General features: G+C 31.7%; 1 protein-coding gene across 2 annotated transcripts in view; it reads right to left on the reverse strand.

Moving 5' to 3' along the window:
• Positions 1-576: 576 nt before the first annotated feature.
• LOC143083107 (uncharacterized) overlaps positions 577-17,822 on the reverse strand; it is a 30,040-nt gene continuing 12,794 nt past the window's right edge. For both annotated transcript variants that reach the window (XM_076259338.1, XM_076259337.1), the window contains exons 5-14: positions 17,261-17,405; positions 15,195-15,320; positions 13,913-14,035; positions 11,883-12,140; positions 10,734-10,857; positions 9,430-10,358; positions 7,491-7,610; positions 6,325-6,349; positions 5,235-5,383; positions 577-792 (exon numbers count right to left, since the gene is read on the reverse strand). In XM_076259338.1, the coding sequence (XP_076115453.1) occupies positions 755-792; positions 5,235-5,383; positions 6,325-6,349; positions 7,491-7,610; positions 9,430-10,358; positions 10,734-10,857; positions 11,883-12,140; positions 13,913-14,035; positions 15,195-15,320; positions 17,261-17,405 (2,037 nt within the window). In that variant the 3' untranslated portion in view covers positions 577-754. The remainder of the gene's footprint in view (positions 793-5,234; positions 5,384-6,324; positions 6,350-7,490; positions 7,611-9,429; positions 10,359-10,733; positions 10,858-11,882; positions 12,141-13,912; positions 14,036-15,194; positions 15,321-17,260; positions 17,406-17,822) is intronic.

The following is a 17,822-nucleotide window of genomic DNA, read 5'->3' on the forward strand; positions in this document are numbered from 1 at the left end:
TTGTTTTTTTTACTTTAAGTAACTCGTGATATTCCTTTTTTTGTAGCAAACACATGTCAAATGTAAACAGTAAATATTATCGCCAGTGATATTTTACGTCAGTACCTGAGTTTAAACTACTGAGCTCGTGGACGATGCAGTACGACATTCTGCTACATATTTTAAGGTATATTTACTGTATCATGTGTATATCTGTTTAAAAAAAGCACAGTTGGGCTTTTTCTTTGGTGGCTTTAATGTGAAGGTTTATATAAAAGGGACATATAATTAAATATATAATGGAAAAACTTATGCTGAATATTTTTATTCTACAGGAATATAGTTATTAATTAGTTTCCAGTCGTCTTCGGAGTTATGGTAAGGGGTAGAAAAGAGCAAGTTGTTTTAGTGACAACGTCGGTGAAGTGTCAACTGCCTTTGATAACATATAACGTTTGCATTATCTGGTATATTGATTGCAATATTGATTGTTTGAAAATGCAAATGCATAATTAGGGATATATTAGAATAGGTCTAGACATTGTCATAATATTTGTCTAATATTAGTCAGTATTCAAACTGCTTACACAACAAAAATTTATTGTTTCCCATATGCCATTTTATTTATTTTGCTGTACATAATATTGTTGTAGAAATTGTATTGCCTATCCAATTGTAGACTGTAGATTATAACAATCTAGTTGTTCTTACGTCTGATACCATGGTTAAAACATTCAAATATAATCGCACTGTGTTGCAAAACTTCATGAACAATCTAAAACTCTTGATTCACATACATTGACTTGTGTCCACCTGCCAACAAAAAATGTATAGTTGACATATATGTCCATTTCATAATTGTAAATTTTCATTCGAAATGTTTTAGAATGCTCAAGACAAAACAAAAATCAAAATGGGGGTAGCAAACTCATTTCCTTACCTTATATGCTGTTAAAATTATAAAATATCTTTTATACCACTCGCAATGGTTTCTAAAGTTGCTTGGTTTTTACATAGTAATTGAGGCCATTAATATCATAACTTGAGTATGTATACGCGTTCTCAAACGGTCTGCGATATCTGGCGACTAAGCTATTATACTTTAAGATTTTATTGAACTCGGACAGTATAGATATATGATATTTTGTACAATTTTTGCATCAGAATTTGCTCAATGCTCAGTTATATTATTGACTCGTACATATCTGTATATAAATGCTAGTTGGAAACTTATAGAATTGAGTTGCAGTATAATTGCCTTTTTAGCTCACCTGGCCCGAAGGACCAAGTGAGCTTTTCTCATCACTTTGCGTCCGGCGTCCGGCGTCCGGCGTCCATCGTCGTCCGTCGTTGTTAACTTTTACAAAAATCTTCTCCTCTGAAACTACTGGGCCAAATTAAACCAAACTTGGCCACAATCATCATTGGGGTATCTAGTTGTTTGAAAAATGTGTCCGGTGACCCGGCCATCCAACCAAGATGGCCGCCATGGCTAAAAATAGAACATAGGGGTAAAATGCAGTTTTTGGCTTATAACTCAAAAACCAAAGCATTTAGAGCAAATCTGACTAGGTAAAATTGTTTATCAGGTCAAGATCTATCTGCCCTGAAATTTTCAGATGAATCTTACAACTCGTTGTTGGGTTGCTGCCCCTAAATTTGTAATTTTAAGGAAATTTTACTGTTTTTGGTTTTTATCTTGAATATTATTATAGATAGAGATAAACTGTAAACAGCAATAATGTTCAGCACAGTAAGATTTACAAATAAGTCGACATAACCGAAGTGGTCAGTTGACCCTTTTAGGAGTTATTGCCCTTTATAGTCAATGTTTAACCATTTTTCGTAAATCTTAGTAATCTGTAACAAAAGTCTTCTCCTCTGAAACTACTGGGCCAAATTAATCTAAATTTGGCAACAATCATCTTTGGGGTAACTTATTTAAAAAAATGTGTCTGGTGACCCGGCCATCTAACAAGTTGGCCGCCACGGCTAAAAATAGAACATAGGGGTAAAATGCAGTTTTTGGCTTATAACTCAAAAACCAAAGCATTTAGAGCAAATCTGACATGGGGTAAAATTGTTTATCAGATCAAGATCTATCTGCCCTGAAATTTTCAGATGAATCTTACAACCCATTGTTGGGTTGCTGCCCCTAAATTGGTAATTTTAAGGAGATTTTACTGTTTTTGGTTATTATCTTAAATATTATTATAGATAGAGATAAACTGTAAACAGCAATAATGTTCAGCAAAGTAAGATTTACAAATAAGGCAACATGACCGAAATGGTCATTTGACCCCTTTAGGAGTTATTGCCCTTTTTAGTCAATTTTAACCATTTTTCGTAAATCTTAGTAATTTGTTACAAAAATTTTCTCTTCTGAAACTACTGGGACAAATTAATCCAAACTTGGCCACAATCATCTTTTGGGTATCTTGTTTGAAAAATGTGTCCGATGACCCGGCCATCTAACCAAGATGGCCGTCACGGCTAAAAATAGAACATATGGGGAACATGCAGTTTTTGGCTTTTAACTCAAAAACCAAAGCATTTAGAGCAAATCTGACAAGGGGTAAAATTGTTTATCAGGTCAAGACCTTTCTACCCTGAAATTGTCAGATGAATTGGACAACTTTTTGTTGGGTTGCTGCCCCTGAATTGGTAATTTTAAGGAAATTTTGCTGTTGTTGGTTATTATCTTGAATATTATTATAGATGGAGATAAACTTTAAACAACAATAATGTTCAGCAAAGTAAGATTTACAAATAAGGTTTTCATGACTGAAATGGTCAATTGACCCCATAAGGAGTTATTGTCCTTTATAGTCAATTTTTAACAATTTTCATAAAATTTGTAAATTTTTACTAATATTTTCCACTGAAACTACTGGGGCAAGTTCATTATAGATAGAGATAATTGTAAGCAGCAAGAATGTTCAGTAAAGTAAGATGTACAAACACATCACCATCACCAAAACACAATTTTGTCATGAATCCATCTGCTTCCTTTGTTTAATATTCACATAGACCAAGGTGAGCGACACAGACTCTTTAGGGGCTTCTAGTTTCTTTTCCTTATCTTATCAATCTTCAAAAAGAATATTTGCATTTTAAGAATATATCTAATACGTTTGTTATTTGACGATACTACCAAACAACTTATATGAAAACGGAAACCAACGCAGCACAACCAATCAGGCAGGACACGGGCTGACTTCAATATTTAAAGTATATGAAACTTTAAATTTAACTAAACTGATACATATGTTTTGATAACTAAATGGCTAATTCTTATTATAAAACTTATGTATATCTCTTATATCTGAAGAAAATTCTGTACTCTGACCAAATTTTAAAGACGTTTCCTTTTTTTTTTAATTGTTGGCTTCCAGACACCAGTTCGCCGAGATGTGTTTCGTATGCAGCTACCTCAGCCTAGCCTTTCTCGTAAACATCTGGTGGTGGTAAAAATCAGGTACAAAGGGGAAGATCAAATTGGTAGAGACAATCAATAAACTTTCGCTCCTTCAACGAAATATTTTATTGTTCGTTTTACACACGTGCTTACCTGGACATCCATGCTTCTCTGCTGGGTGTAAACAAATGTGACAATCGGTAAACTTTGGCTTCAAAACACGACCATTAATTAGCTGAATTAATTGACCGTGTGAAATAATGGTCTTATACGTAATGAATTCGTAAAAAATAATAAAACCGTGCACAGAAGACTGAGTATATGACAAATGCATGCATTTTTCCCGCTGCAAATGTTTGCACCTGTCCTAAGTCAGGAATCTGATGTACAGTAGTTGTCGTTTGTTTATGTAATATATACGTGTTTCTTGTTTCTCGTTTTGTTTATATAGATTAGACCGTTGGTTTTCCCGTTTGAATGGTTTTACACTAGTAAATTTGGGGCCCTTTATAGCTTGTTGTTCGGTGTGAGCCAAGGCTCCGTGTTGAAGGCCGTACTTTAACCTATAATGGTTTACTTTTTAAATTGTTATTTGTATGGAGAGTTGTCTCATTGGCACTCACACCACATCTTCCTATATCTATTGGTTCAAAAATTGGATAAATATTATTTTCACCAGTCACTTGTGTCATAGTTTAAATCTAGAAGCCAATTTGAAGACTGGCTGATAATTGTTATTTTTATTTATAGAAAAGCGTAACCTAAACAGAAATTCTGCAACAGGTAATTATATAGGAGTCGCCAATTTGGTAAAATATTTGACCATTACAAAGTAAGGTAAACTATGATTGTAAATTTGAGGTCCGATGACAACAAAAATTAAAGACAAAAGAGATGGTTTGGCTTCTCTATTGTTTACTTACCATTTTTTTAAGCATCAGTTAACCATAGAGTGTATATCTCTAGGTTATTACAACAGTTCAAAGCATGCTTTTCCTTTCATGATTTCATAGATAGCGTGTGTTGCTAACATGGACGCTATTAGACAATTGGAATCAATTTGTAAAAGGGAAGTCGACCCTTTTTAAAGTTTTATGTAGACATTAACAACCTAGACTTGTCACTCAATTTCTACTTAAATGCACAAGACGACAGTTGCAACATATGAATCAGTATCGCACCACGGGTAAATTATCACGTTGGGGTTTGTCTAAATCCGTCACGTGATGACCCCCTATGGATCGTAGGGGGATTGTAAATTTCATACGGGGTTTATGACTACTGTTAAGGGTGACATCATCTATTAATGTTGTTGATATTCATTGTTTATTTTTCTACAAAACGCAGCAGAAAAAGCACCGTGTGCGATAAAGTCGTTATACGGTTCATAACTGACCCCCTACGGACCAGAGAGTGCATAAAAGTCATAGGAGATTCGACCTGCGGCCTCACCCACTACGGATTTTATTAACCCTCTATGGATCCGTATGTGGTCAGTAGCGAACAATATAACATATAGGTACCCTTCATGAGCATCTGCGATCAAATCCGGGGTTTCTTGTACTCAACTTTAATTTTCAATTGTGTTGGTTTATTTTGATATTTGTCTTTTTGTCGTGTCTATTTTTTATTTTTTTTTATTTCTTTTTAAATGACGTTGTCAGTTTTACTTCCGTTCATGATATTGGATATCCTGTTTATATCTCCCGCCTCGTATTGGTACTTACAGCAGAATGAGTGGTTTCCTTAATGTTTATATTTATTAAAGATTATAAATGTTACATTTTGTTTTTTCCTTTTTACCACTAAATATATATCTTAGAATATAGTTTAATACCGTTTTTCTTGTCAAATTGTTCGTGAATTGTAGATTTTGGCTTTAAACTAATAGATTCATAGATTGAGTTTGATGCTTCCGGACTGACATCGTCGTAAACATTTGATTGTCTTTCTCTGGTCCCAGGTGATTCATATGTTTCTTTATATCTACAAAATATGTTTTATGACTTATAATGGTTCTCTTTTACAAATTGTGACTTGGATGGAGATTTGTCTTATTGACATTCATACCACACCTTTTTATGTCTATTTTATTTTTTATTAAGTATTATACACTATAATTTGCGCAGTTTCTGTTTTCAGATAGATTTGCTTTTTTGATTATACACCTGTATATTTTTACTCTTTAATATTAGTCGATACATGTTTTCTATTTTCTAATAGATTTACGAAAAGTAGCTGGAGGAGATGTGTTTAGCCGAATCTTTTTTATCAGTTATTAAATATCTCAACTTGTCGTAAGCACCAGTTCCTTTTGATTATCTGTTACCTGCTTTACTAGATAAGTCTTTAGGCTGCAAAGGAATACTATTTATGCGTATCCTTTAAATGAGTTTTCATTGAGACGACTATCAACAAGCGATGAAAGGACGTGGATGTAAGCAGCTATCGGTCATTTTTCGGTTTTCTTCAAAGAGCAAATCATACACATAAGAGTATGATTTAAAAGGCTCCGACATGCATGACATTGTGATATTCTGATGAATCAATAGTGATAATGCGTAGTTTTTTTTACCACACTCTTTTATATTGTTTGACAGTTAAGTAATCATACGGGGTTTTTTTCTTTCTTAAAATGCCCAGTACCATGTCAGGAACATATCCATTGTTATATTATAGTTCGTTTCTGTGTGTGTTACTTTTTAGTGTTTTGTCCTAGTTCTCTTCGTATATTTGATGTGTTTCCCTAAGTTTTAGCTTGTAACCCGGGTTTGGTTTTTTTTTCTCAATCGATTTATGAATTTCGAACAGCGGTATACTACTGTTGCCTTTATTTATGAGCGTCTTTTTGCAGTTTTTTTTTTTTTTTTCTTGAGCTTTACATACTGTGAAGATACTGTTTAAATACAGTTGATAATTAAGCATACCTGTCAGTTGCTGTTAATTTTTTCTCTGAAACAAAGAAATGAAATAAGATTGATGTTACTGTCGTTTATACTTATATATTCGATGTCGACACCACCTCTGTTTTCCTATTGATATAAAAATATATTATGATATTATTCTATTTTGGCCTTGTTATTGGTCCGAGGCTTGCTGTTCAGCTTGCCGAGGACCAATAACAAGGCCAATACAGAAATACACGTTATAGTATCTTTATTAAATAACTACAGTGTTACAATAATTTTTTTTATTTCATTTCACAAGAGATAAACATCTTTACCTTGAAGTAAAACTATCAAAATCTCAGTTTCTTAATTTTTTTAAGATGCAATATATAATGATATGGTGCCATTTCCAGGTGTCTTCAGCATTTTCTCATCTGATGAATTTTTCTATCCTTTCCAGTCACTATAAAGTGTTACGACTTAAATTCAGACGCAACACATAAATAGTAATTGGAACTGCCATTGCATGTGTTATGCAGAATCAAATTGAATATATATGTGTATTAAAAAAAATAATGTAGGAATTGAAAATGATACAAATATATATCAGCCAACTGACCAAAGAACGAAGATTTGCACAATTACAGAATGCATATGCCTGGTTCGGGTTAAAAAAATAAATGCAACAGTTTTAATACAAAGTAAACAGTAAATCGATTTGTACCATCGTAAAATTATGAGGTCGACACTTTGTGATAATCTACTCGTTCTCCAAACCTGAAACAATTAGACCGTCTGCTTTAAAATGCTTTTTAAATGAATGTGACCGTCTTTAGCCTGGAATATATGCCATACTGAACGTTTCAGCCTGTTTATGACAAAAGAAAACTGCGTCTTCAAAACAACTGTTTACTTTCAGTTTGTGTTTATCGTGACTTTCGTTCTGAAATCCTGTATTGGCCGAATTAGAACTCGGCCAATACAGAACAAAATCTGTATTGGCCGAGTTTTTCTGTATTGGCCGAGTTGACACCTTTATATTGCATATGCAGTTTTCATTATATTGCGTCCAATAACAGTGTAGTTAATTAATAATTTGTAGTATAACTTACCTGTTTTAACTATATTTTAGTATTTCCATATTCGTTTGACTTACCTCCTTTCTGTCCTTTTGATCTAAAGATATATTTTGTAATTTAGCTTACCTGTTAACCTCTTATGTTGTACTATAACAATTCCCAATAACAAAACTATAACAAAAGATAGAATTCCACCAGTTACACCACCTATAATGTAATCATGTGATGTCTCCTTTGTCGGGGTTACTTGAAATATATAAAATACATTACAAAGCAAGCATTATTTATTTTTGTCAGTCTACGATTTATCTCTAATTGAAAAATGTTTGGGTGTGTCTCATTTGTTCATTTCTTATTATGATTATGATATCTCTATAACAACATATTGTTACATAAGAAAATCAACCAAGTCAGGAAAAGACAGTTATTATCCATTCGTTTGTAGTTGGTGTGCTTGAGCTTTTTATTTTACAGTTTGATTAGAAACTTTCCGTTTTGAATTTCCTTCGGAGCTCAGTATTTTTGTGATATTTCTTTTTATAGGTTCCAGAAGTTAAAGGAATATGCAAGTATGAACAAATTATCAACGAAACAACGGTCGGTATCGCCAGCAAACAACCTGTCATGTTCTGCGTTGATTATATCAGTTTTCTTTTGAATTTTAGGTTGTAATCTTATTCCCGTATCCCCAACATTGTTCTTGTATATTCTAAGCTTGAAAAACATCAAGAGGTTATATTTAATTCCGTTATTGCTTCAACTTTAACAAAATCATATGAATTGAAAATGTAATTCAAATCAACAGAAAAAAGACATCCATTTTTTGTATTCGATGTGGTATTATAGCAGATTTAAACATTGGCAGAGAAATGCAGCGTTATGTCCATATGTAAGCATGTGTGTTGACAAAACATCATAGCAAAGACAAACGGAGTTTAAAAGACAAAACATTACAATGCATGACAATCACGTATTGACAAAACATCACAAAGTAGACAAAATGGAGTTTAGAAAGTCAATAACATGGTTTAAAAGATATAACTGAAGTATCCTATAAAACATCATAGCATAGAATAAATAGAGTTTAAAGTCAAATGATATAAGATATGAATATGCTATGCTGACAAGACATCATAACATAGACGAAATGGAGTCAAGAAAGCAAAATATTACAAAAATAACGCATGTGTTAACAAAACATCATGATGTATACAAACTAGAGTGAAGAAAGTCAAATATTACAATTATAACGCATGTGTTTACAAATCATCATGATATATATACACTGGAGTGTCAAAAGTCAAAAAGTACAAGACATAACTTACCTGTGCTAACAAAACATTGAGTCAAATGTATTTAATAAAACTCACGTGTACTAGAAATACATCATAGCATATTCAGAATGGAGTATAGAAAGTAAGATATTATACGACATGACACACGTGTACTGACAAAACATCATAATGTTTACCAAATGGAGTTTGGAAAGTCATGTTTTACAAGAAATCACTAACGTGTACTGACGACAAAACGTGAAAACTCGTAACTCGTGTTGTTTCTTATTTATTATTTATAACTGTTGATGTAAATGTCTTTTGGTTTTGTGAGTCCTTGTTTACTACTTGGTTTTGATTGCTATTGTCTCTATCAAATACATACAAAGGCAATATTCATTATGAATAAATTCTGGTTCAGCTATACTATATTCATTTAGAGCATTTATTGATGGGATTTTATGATTAAAACAAATGTTCGACTTCATTATGTGTACGGTATTATATTATACTTATCTTCAACTTCATTATGTGTATGGTATTATCATATACTATACTTGGTTTCCAAATTTCCAAAATTTTTGTACATCTATCCACTTTCAATAAGTTTTGAAAACAACCGATTCCAAATATTTTTATCATTTGATCGAAAAGTAGACAATTAAGATAACATTTCGTTGTTTGATTGTTTAATAACTAAGTTGCTATTTAGATAACCATGTAGATATTTTCATCTACAATTTAATAGCAAACTTTCATTCCGACACAGTAAGATCTCTAGCATACATTACCTGTTATATGTTTGATGTAGACTGTGACACTATCATTTAAGGTATGATTCATTATATCTTCGACTTTAAGATGGAGGGTAATGATGTCACCATCTTTTATTTCAGATGTAAGACAGACCGACTGGTGCGAAATCTCTTTAAGTTTTCCCGTATAAACGTTTTCACTATTTCTTATGAATGTGAAATAAAAAGCAGTCAATCCATTCACGTTTTCGGTTCCATCAATAGGTAACACTCCTATCTCCTGGTCGTAAATCTCCTTCACTGATGTAGTAGCGACCTCTGGAGTTATTGGACCAAGAAAGTTATTAAATTTAAATTTGTTGTTGAAAAACCTTTTCTGCCAAGAGATGCATAATTGTGAAGAATTATTATGGTTCATGACCTCGGTGATGTTAAATGAATGATCAGGGCTCACAACAATCATAGAGGAATTATCATACAAAACGAATCTTCTGGCTCGCCTTATGTTATTAGCTCTATCCTTCACTGTCAGTAATACAGCATACAACATTGGACTTTTCGATGGTAATTCTAAATTTACATTTGTTGTATTTTCAGATGGATAGATATTTATGATACGGATAACTTTGTTGTCTCTTATCTGGACTATTGGAGATATATGTTTGACCTCATAAACAGCGATTTTGTAGCTCTCTATTCCTGACGCAGTATTAATATTTGGATCCATCCATCCGTTAAACTGGACAGTTATGTTTCTAGACAATGATAATCTTCTCGACAGTATAAGTGGTTCATTTCTGCAAGAATTGTCTTCTGCACAGTGTTTTGGAGGAATGTTATCATAAATGTAGCATAATGTATGAGACGTGTCAGTTTTATCGTAAGGAACCTGTCTTTCTGTGTTTGTTGTCAGGTCTGTCGAAACAAAATATCCACCAGCTTGGACACGAAATGTGAGACATATCCTATAACAAATATCCGTTTAAAATTCATGACTGTGACAAACATTAAAAATGCAACCTTATTAAAGAAAAAGAAAATAAATATGGCAATTAGAAGCAGTTTTGTAGAGCTTAAATTTAGATTTGACGATCAATTTTTTTCTGACACTTTCAACTTGTACTTGCAATTTATGTATACTGTGTGAAATTAAGATAGATAATGTTTGCATGTTAAATCAATAAAAAGGGAAATATGTCTCTGAACAAATAACAATATTTAATTGGTTATCAAAGGTACCAGGATTATAATTGTAGTACGCCAGACGCGTTTCGTCTACATAAGACTAATCAGTAACATTGAATTTTAAAATGCAGTTTTAATAGTAAATGTTAATATACCTTTCTTCATTTTGTAATGATTCCTGTACAAATATTGATGCATTGTCTTTTTCATAAATTGGTTGAGGATATGTTGATAAAGAATCAGATTTATATCTTGTAGTACCTAAATCTTTCTCGTTTCCTATAAATGAGACAAGTTGTGTTTTGTATACAAATAGAATTGTAATGAGTGTTTTTAATGATTCATAACTATCAATTCATAAAGCGCAAACACGAATTGCTTAAGTTTGAAAATTTCTTTCTACAAAAAAAATTAATTTTCCTTATATTTTGTTGTTTCGTACGAACGTGCACATTGTCTGCTGATTATCGATCGGCTGTAAACCTGATCTTCACACCAGAAACTACGTTTATGGTTTTAACATATTGCTGATCTTTTGTTGTTTTTCCTAAAATGCATATCGTATAATTTACTTGGATTTGTTCAAGTATTGTCTTATGATTGTAGTTTATGAGGGTCTTTTGAATAGTTTATGTTGTATAGTTATATATATCATAAACAGTTGGCAGTGATACAGTTTTTTTTATTCGACCATACATTAATTTTAAAATTGGAGAATGGAAGTAGGGAATGTGTCAAAGAGACAACAACCCGACAATAGAGAGGACAACAGCCAAAGGCCACCAATGGGGCTTCATTGCAGCCAGAAACTCCCGCACTAGAAGGTGTACTTCAGCTGGCCCCTGGAGTTATGTCTTGTTATGTTTGACTTTGTTTTATCTACGTTCTCATGTGGACCCTAAACAAATATGTATACTAGTTCATTAATAATGGACGTCATACTTAAACTCCGAATTATACACAAGAAACTAAAATTAAAAATCATACAAGACTAACAAAGACCAGAGGCTCCGGACTTCGGACAGGCGCAACAATGCAGAGGGGTTAAACATGTTTTTTGAGATCTCAGCCCTTCTCCTATACCTCTAGCCAATGTACAAAAAACAAACGCACAACAATACGTGCAGTAAAACGAGTCCGATGTAGTATACTTTGTTGGTTATTTTTATTAATATAACGCTTTTCATTTACGATTCCGTCTATTGCTTCTTACTTTTAATGTGTTTATGCATCCTTGATTTTAAAGTGTTTTGCGTTCCTAATGACTGATACTTACAATATACTCTACAGAATTCTAAACTGACCTGAAACTGTTATCTTCTTCATTGAGATTTCAACATCGGTAACACCAAAAAGTTCCCTGGAGATGAAATTTGGCCTTGAAATAGTTACTTTTATTTTGAAAACTACCTGCAAATTGATTGTAAAATGATCCACTTGAAATCTTCCATAAAAGTCCTTTTGCTGAATACATTGAACTGACCCGCCGTTTGAACTACTTTTAGAACCATCTTTAGCAACTGCTGTTATTTGACAATAATCTAGTGTAGGTTTTATGATTGCTGGAAAAGAATATCAATAAGAGCAAGTATCAGTGTTTAATATTCGAAGACATACGGAAATTATTGCGTCTATTTATTAATGCGATTTTTTGATTTTAGACTACAATGCTATTTTAATTTTTGCGATATTGAGAAAAATCCTGTTTAATTCTTATAAAAAAAATCGAGTTTGAATTATTGGGATTATATTAGTTATTAAAGGTACCAGGTTTATAATTATTTACGCAAGACGGGCGTTTCGTCTTTATAAGAGTCATCATTGATGCTCAGATCAAAATAGTTTTAAAAAAAACAAGTAAAGTTGAATAACAATGAGGACCCAAATTTCAAAAAGTTGTGCCAAATACAGCTACGGTAATCTATGCCTGGGATAAGAACATCCTTAGTATTTCGAATAATTCATTTTATTTGCAGACAGTTAATTTATAAAAATGGCCATATGGTTGGTTATCATGTCAACACAGCATAATCCTGTCGCACAAAACATCGCAATAATTTCCGAATGTACAGTAGTCTTCCACGAAAGTTTTGAAAAGCAGTGTAGCATCTAGAAATTTTGACAACTATGGTGACTGTTAAAAGTGTGGACGGAAAGAGGCTTTGAGAACTAGTGACAGTTAAGTACTGCTCTGTATTTTGCATGGCACACATGCATAGAAACTATCAAATTGGCTTTCGGTCTTTTTTGCTAAGAATTGAAACATCTGTCAACATGCTTTATTCATTAATGTATTGCAGAAAATTGTAGCAGGAATAAGATCGAATAATAAATAATATTAGACAGAATCAAACTAAACATGTAACTGCTACGAGTAAAATACGTACTGAGACCAACAACAACGAACATAAACTGTTCCTGTGAATTTGTTCTGCTGCAACTGGTATTATTTACAAATACCCTTATCGAACATCTTATTGTATTAGTGATGGTCAAGTATAACTATCGGATCTTATTTTCAAAATAACTTTATCGCTATCAAGACGTTTACAAAATATATTCAACTTGAAAGAACAAAGACTTTCAGACGTCCTTTCAAAGGGTATAAAGGGTATATAAGTTTCGGCAAGTACAAAGTACCACGAAAGAAAAGGAAAAACTATCTTCTTGTACACTTGGTGAAAAATATAAGATATGCATCTGATGAAGAAAATATACATGGAGGGCACTTTTTATCAATCAAAAACAAATGCAAATGTTGATACAGTAAAACTGTACCATGGGTAACTGAAAATAGAAATGTGATGGTCTCTCTTAGTTTCCCTTCCCTTGACAACATGGGTTGTCTGTTTGGCTGTGCAGGACGTATTAAAATGCAGCTGTGTACGGTCACAATTTTAGATATTACATCCGATGCCATGTTATGTAAAGAAATTACCACGCTATTTGCTTGCTAAGAACGTTTAGAAAACACTTTGATGGGTACCTAGGTGGCATGATGCAAGGCAATTTCTGTCCATATTCGATACATCTTGCTTTGCCAGACAAAATTTGCCAGACCTTTATCCCCGACGGCCTGTATTGTTATTATTATTGTTAATTTGTTCTCGTCCTGAAAATTCATTGATATTTTAAGCTAGCTATTAAGCATTCAGTGTTGTCAGAATTGTCAATGAAAGTGATACATTATACGTAACAACCTCTTACAATTGGATTAAACGATAAACGTGGATGTCTTTTTTACTTTGTTTATGGTAGGTAAGAACATCATTTAAAAATAGCAATCATTGCCATCACTGTTTGTTAAAGATATATTTATACATTGAATGCTTACGTTGACAATTAGCGGTTAATTCGCTTTTAACTGTTTTAAATCCATTAATGCAGTTACAGTTGGACGCAATTTCATTTCCGCAACTTCCAGGCCAACACCAACGATTTCTAGTGGAGCATTTATCTACAAATACATATAATATATATATGTATCAAATACCAACCTTTTTTTTGCTCTGTCATCTCAGTATTATAGTCCAAGATTCAAATCATAAATATAAGAAAAAATATACAAAACATTTTTTAAACCTTCATTAAACGCGACATGACCTAGGCTGACAACAAACAGGACCAACTGAAAATGCTAATAACTTTTTTATTTATTAAAAGATTTATGTTAAATTTGAAATATAATAAAATTTGATCATTTAATATATAAATTAATGAAAAAATAGAGAAAAAAATAAAAATTCAGAAAACGTGACCTTTCTTACGTTGCCAATAACCTGACCAACAACAGCAATGACCTGACCGATGACATTTCTGTGTTATTTTATATTATTAAAAATAACAGGAAAATATATGTGTTTTGGGGTAAAAACTTGACCTGACCAACATTGACTGTGTCCTCGTCTTTGTACTCCATTACTAGTAATGGACTTCTGGTACTACATAATACTTTTTTATATCTTATAAAATTTGCTTAAAATTTATAAAAAACATTACATTTTAAAACAGTTTAAGGTACTTTTACGAGCACCGGATTATTAAAACTTGTTATGGTATTGAGTTGTATGTTGTATTTAACTGTGTTTTAAATTATGTTGTATATAACCGGTTATAATTTGACACGTTTGATCACAAATATAAAGTAACACACAAAAGGTGTGATTGAAGTAGGCCATAAATACATGTACATTTTTATAGGTTGTTTTTTTTTTTAATATTTTCTTACAGTAAATAATTATTTCTAAGTACTTTTTAAGGCATGCCTGAGGATTATACAGGAAATCTTGGTAGTTTTAAATATTTTCATAAAAAAACAAATAAGCATTTTGCGGACTACTTGAGGTATACCCGAGCCCCTGCATGCACGATATTTTGTCAGTTTAAAAAAAAATGTCATAGGATATAAGTAAACATATTCGAGGACTTAACTTGAGGGTTGCCAAAAACTTGTCTTAGTTTTAAATGTTCCCGAAAGTCAATACATTTATCGTTTACAAATATGATTGTGAAGCATTTTATTTTTTTATTTTTTAAAGAAAGCAACTTGTTTTGCTATTGCTCATAAACTCTCTTAAAAAATCCTGATTGCCGGCTTAAACTTATGGAAACCTTACCTCTGCAGTTGTATCCTATTAACTTGTAGTACAGACTGTCAGTACATCTGACACACCATTTGTTACTGCTAGAAGTACAGTCGATGTCGGCACAATGTGGTGGATACGGTTGTAAAACGCTGCAATCTATTAGTATTCACAGTATAACAAGTACATTTAAACCACGATGTCGTTGAATATAAATTGATAGCCTATATTTGAACAGGTCATGTCTTATTTGACTGTCCATGACATTAATTACTATATTCCTGGGACGTGTTTTAGTTTATTTTCGTCTCTGATGCTTGTTTTTTTAAATTATTTAAGGTTATTGACTTGTAACTAGCTTTCAGTTTTTGCGAGTACTCTCAAATCGTATTTTCGTGTTAAATAGACCTATTGATAAAATTTGTTATGCTTTTTTGTTATCTAATAATTTGTTATTTAGTGTTATATATACCGGTTTTTATAAATATCCCCATGATAAACGATACATTAGAGCAAACAGTTTACAAGTATTTCTTACTTGCCGATAAGGAAGGGGGAAACAACCACATGACATCTATTTTTCCTAAACAACGGCTAAAATGATAAAATATTATATGATATACTGCATTACACTTTACCGGAAAAAAAGCGTATATAGCCAGGCTTATTGAATTAAACTTTCCATCAGACTTGGGGTCAATTACATTGGAATGTAATTAATTAAATTACACATTACATTGCAAATATGGTCAATTACACTAATTACACATTACACAGTTTTTTAAATGTAATTAATTAAATTACAATTACTTTACTAAAGTAATTAATTACATTACACATTACATTTCATCATAATATTTATTAACCAATATTATACATACATGTATGTTTAATGTATGTGTAAAATATTCATGTAAACATAGTATAAGCGTTGCATTTGATAATCATGAGTAATTTTAATGTTTTGTCATTTAGTCTGCATCTCTCTGGTCTGTACACTTTGACAGCCATTCTAAAAAGTATTTCTATAGGAGCTAATGTGGCATATATCGCTTGATTAGAACATGGAGGTATTATACTTCCATAATATGTAGATGTGTTGATAAAAGAGAAAATTAGTTCCTATCAACTTGCCAATACATTAAGGGGTATTTTGACATCTCAGAAATAAAGTTATTTAAATAAAACATAGCATGAATAAAGAAATTATAAATAAATTAAAAAAAATTCACTTAATAATTATTAAAAGGTATGCAAAAATTAAAACTAAAGCTAGTGTATGTTACACAGGTGAACTATGACGTAGGTAAGTACATCTCATGGATGTAATTTTTAATCACCTAGTTAATTGCGATGAGAACATGTTGTGAAAGCAAACATATTCTATATAATATAAATGTAATTTCATGGTAAGTATATTTAACCAAATTCATATAAAATGTATATAATGTCTATATCTAAGCAATATTTTGCTAATTAGATAAAATACATGTAATAGTGGCATTGCCCCTGGACATTTTAATCTGATTAATTGCTGTTTATTTTTACAGCTGTTAATAATTTTTATCTCTATAATCCTTTTGTGTATACTAATTTGACGAAATGATTGTGTGCAGTAAATTTAAATTCTAAATGAACTCTCATAAAGATTTTCACACATTTTTTTGTTTTTGTTTAACATGGTGATTTATTACTTTTCAATCTATTTAGTTAAAGATCTTTCTTAAAAACATATGTATTTTTTTCAAATCATAACACTACTCAGAAAAAAATTATGTTGGTCAAATAAGTAATATAAAAACTTTAGAATAAATTACAGAAAGTATGTGATATCAATATTTGAAAAATAAATATAATTTTACAATTTATATTATTAAACATAAATCCTTATCATTAACACCATAAAAGTACATGTAGTTGAAATGTAATTCAAAAGTAATTGAGCATAACATGCTTTTTTCATTGTAATTAATTAAATTACATTACAAGTAATTAAAAAAATGCTCAATTACACATTACATTCAATTACATGGAAAATTGTAATGCATTACACTTAATTACCATTACATTTTCAATTACCCCATCCCTGCTTTCCATACCTTTATAAATTGATAACCGCCATGGTCCACCGCATGATTCTCGGCTTTGTCCACCACAAGGCAGAGTACAATCACTTTCACTTTGCTTGAAATAACCTGAAATCTTTCTTGGGTCATCACTGCCACAGAAGCAATGCGTCTTAAACTTAATATAATGATATCTAATTATGAACATTAATTAGATTATATATGTTTAGCCAAATATGACTTGGAACTATAAACTTTATCTTGAATTTATCAACTTTAATCTTGAAATTTCCAACTGTAATCTCGTAATTAACAACATTAATTCGTGTGGCATATTGTGGAACTATATCCCTCTTCACTAGTAAAACTTGTAACTTGTATCTTCTCTTTAGAAAGAAACTTCTGATTGACTGGCAGGTGGGTTGCAATTACACTGACACAAATGAAGAAATGTAGAAGTTCATGTACATGTAACGAATGGAAAAGTAAATGTCACAAATCAAGAAATTGCATTTTACGAATTTAGAAATTGCATTTTACAAATTATGAAATTGCATGTTGCTAATTTACAAATTGCATGTTACTAATTAAGAAA

This window comes from Mytilus galloprovincialis, chromosome 7 (genome assembly GCF_965363235.1).
Source record: "Mytilus galloprovincialis chromosome 7, xbMytGall1.hap1.1, whole genome shotgun sequence".
NCBI lineage: Eukaryota > Metazoa > Mollusca > Bivalvia > Mytilida > Mytilidae > Mytilus > Mytilus galloprovincialis.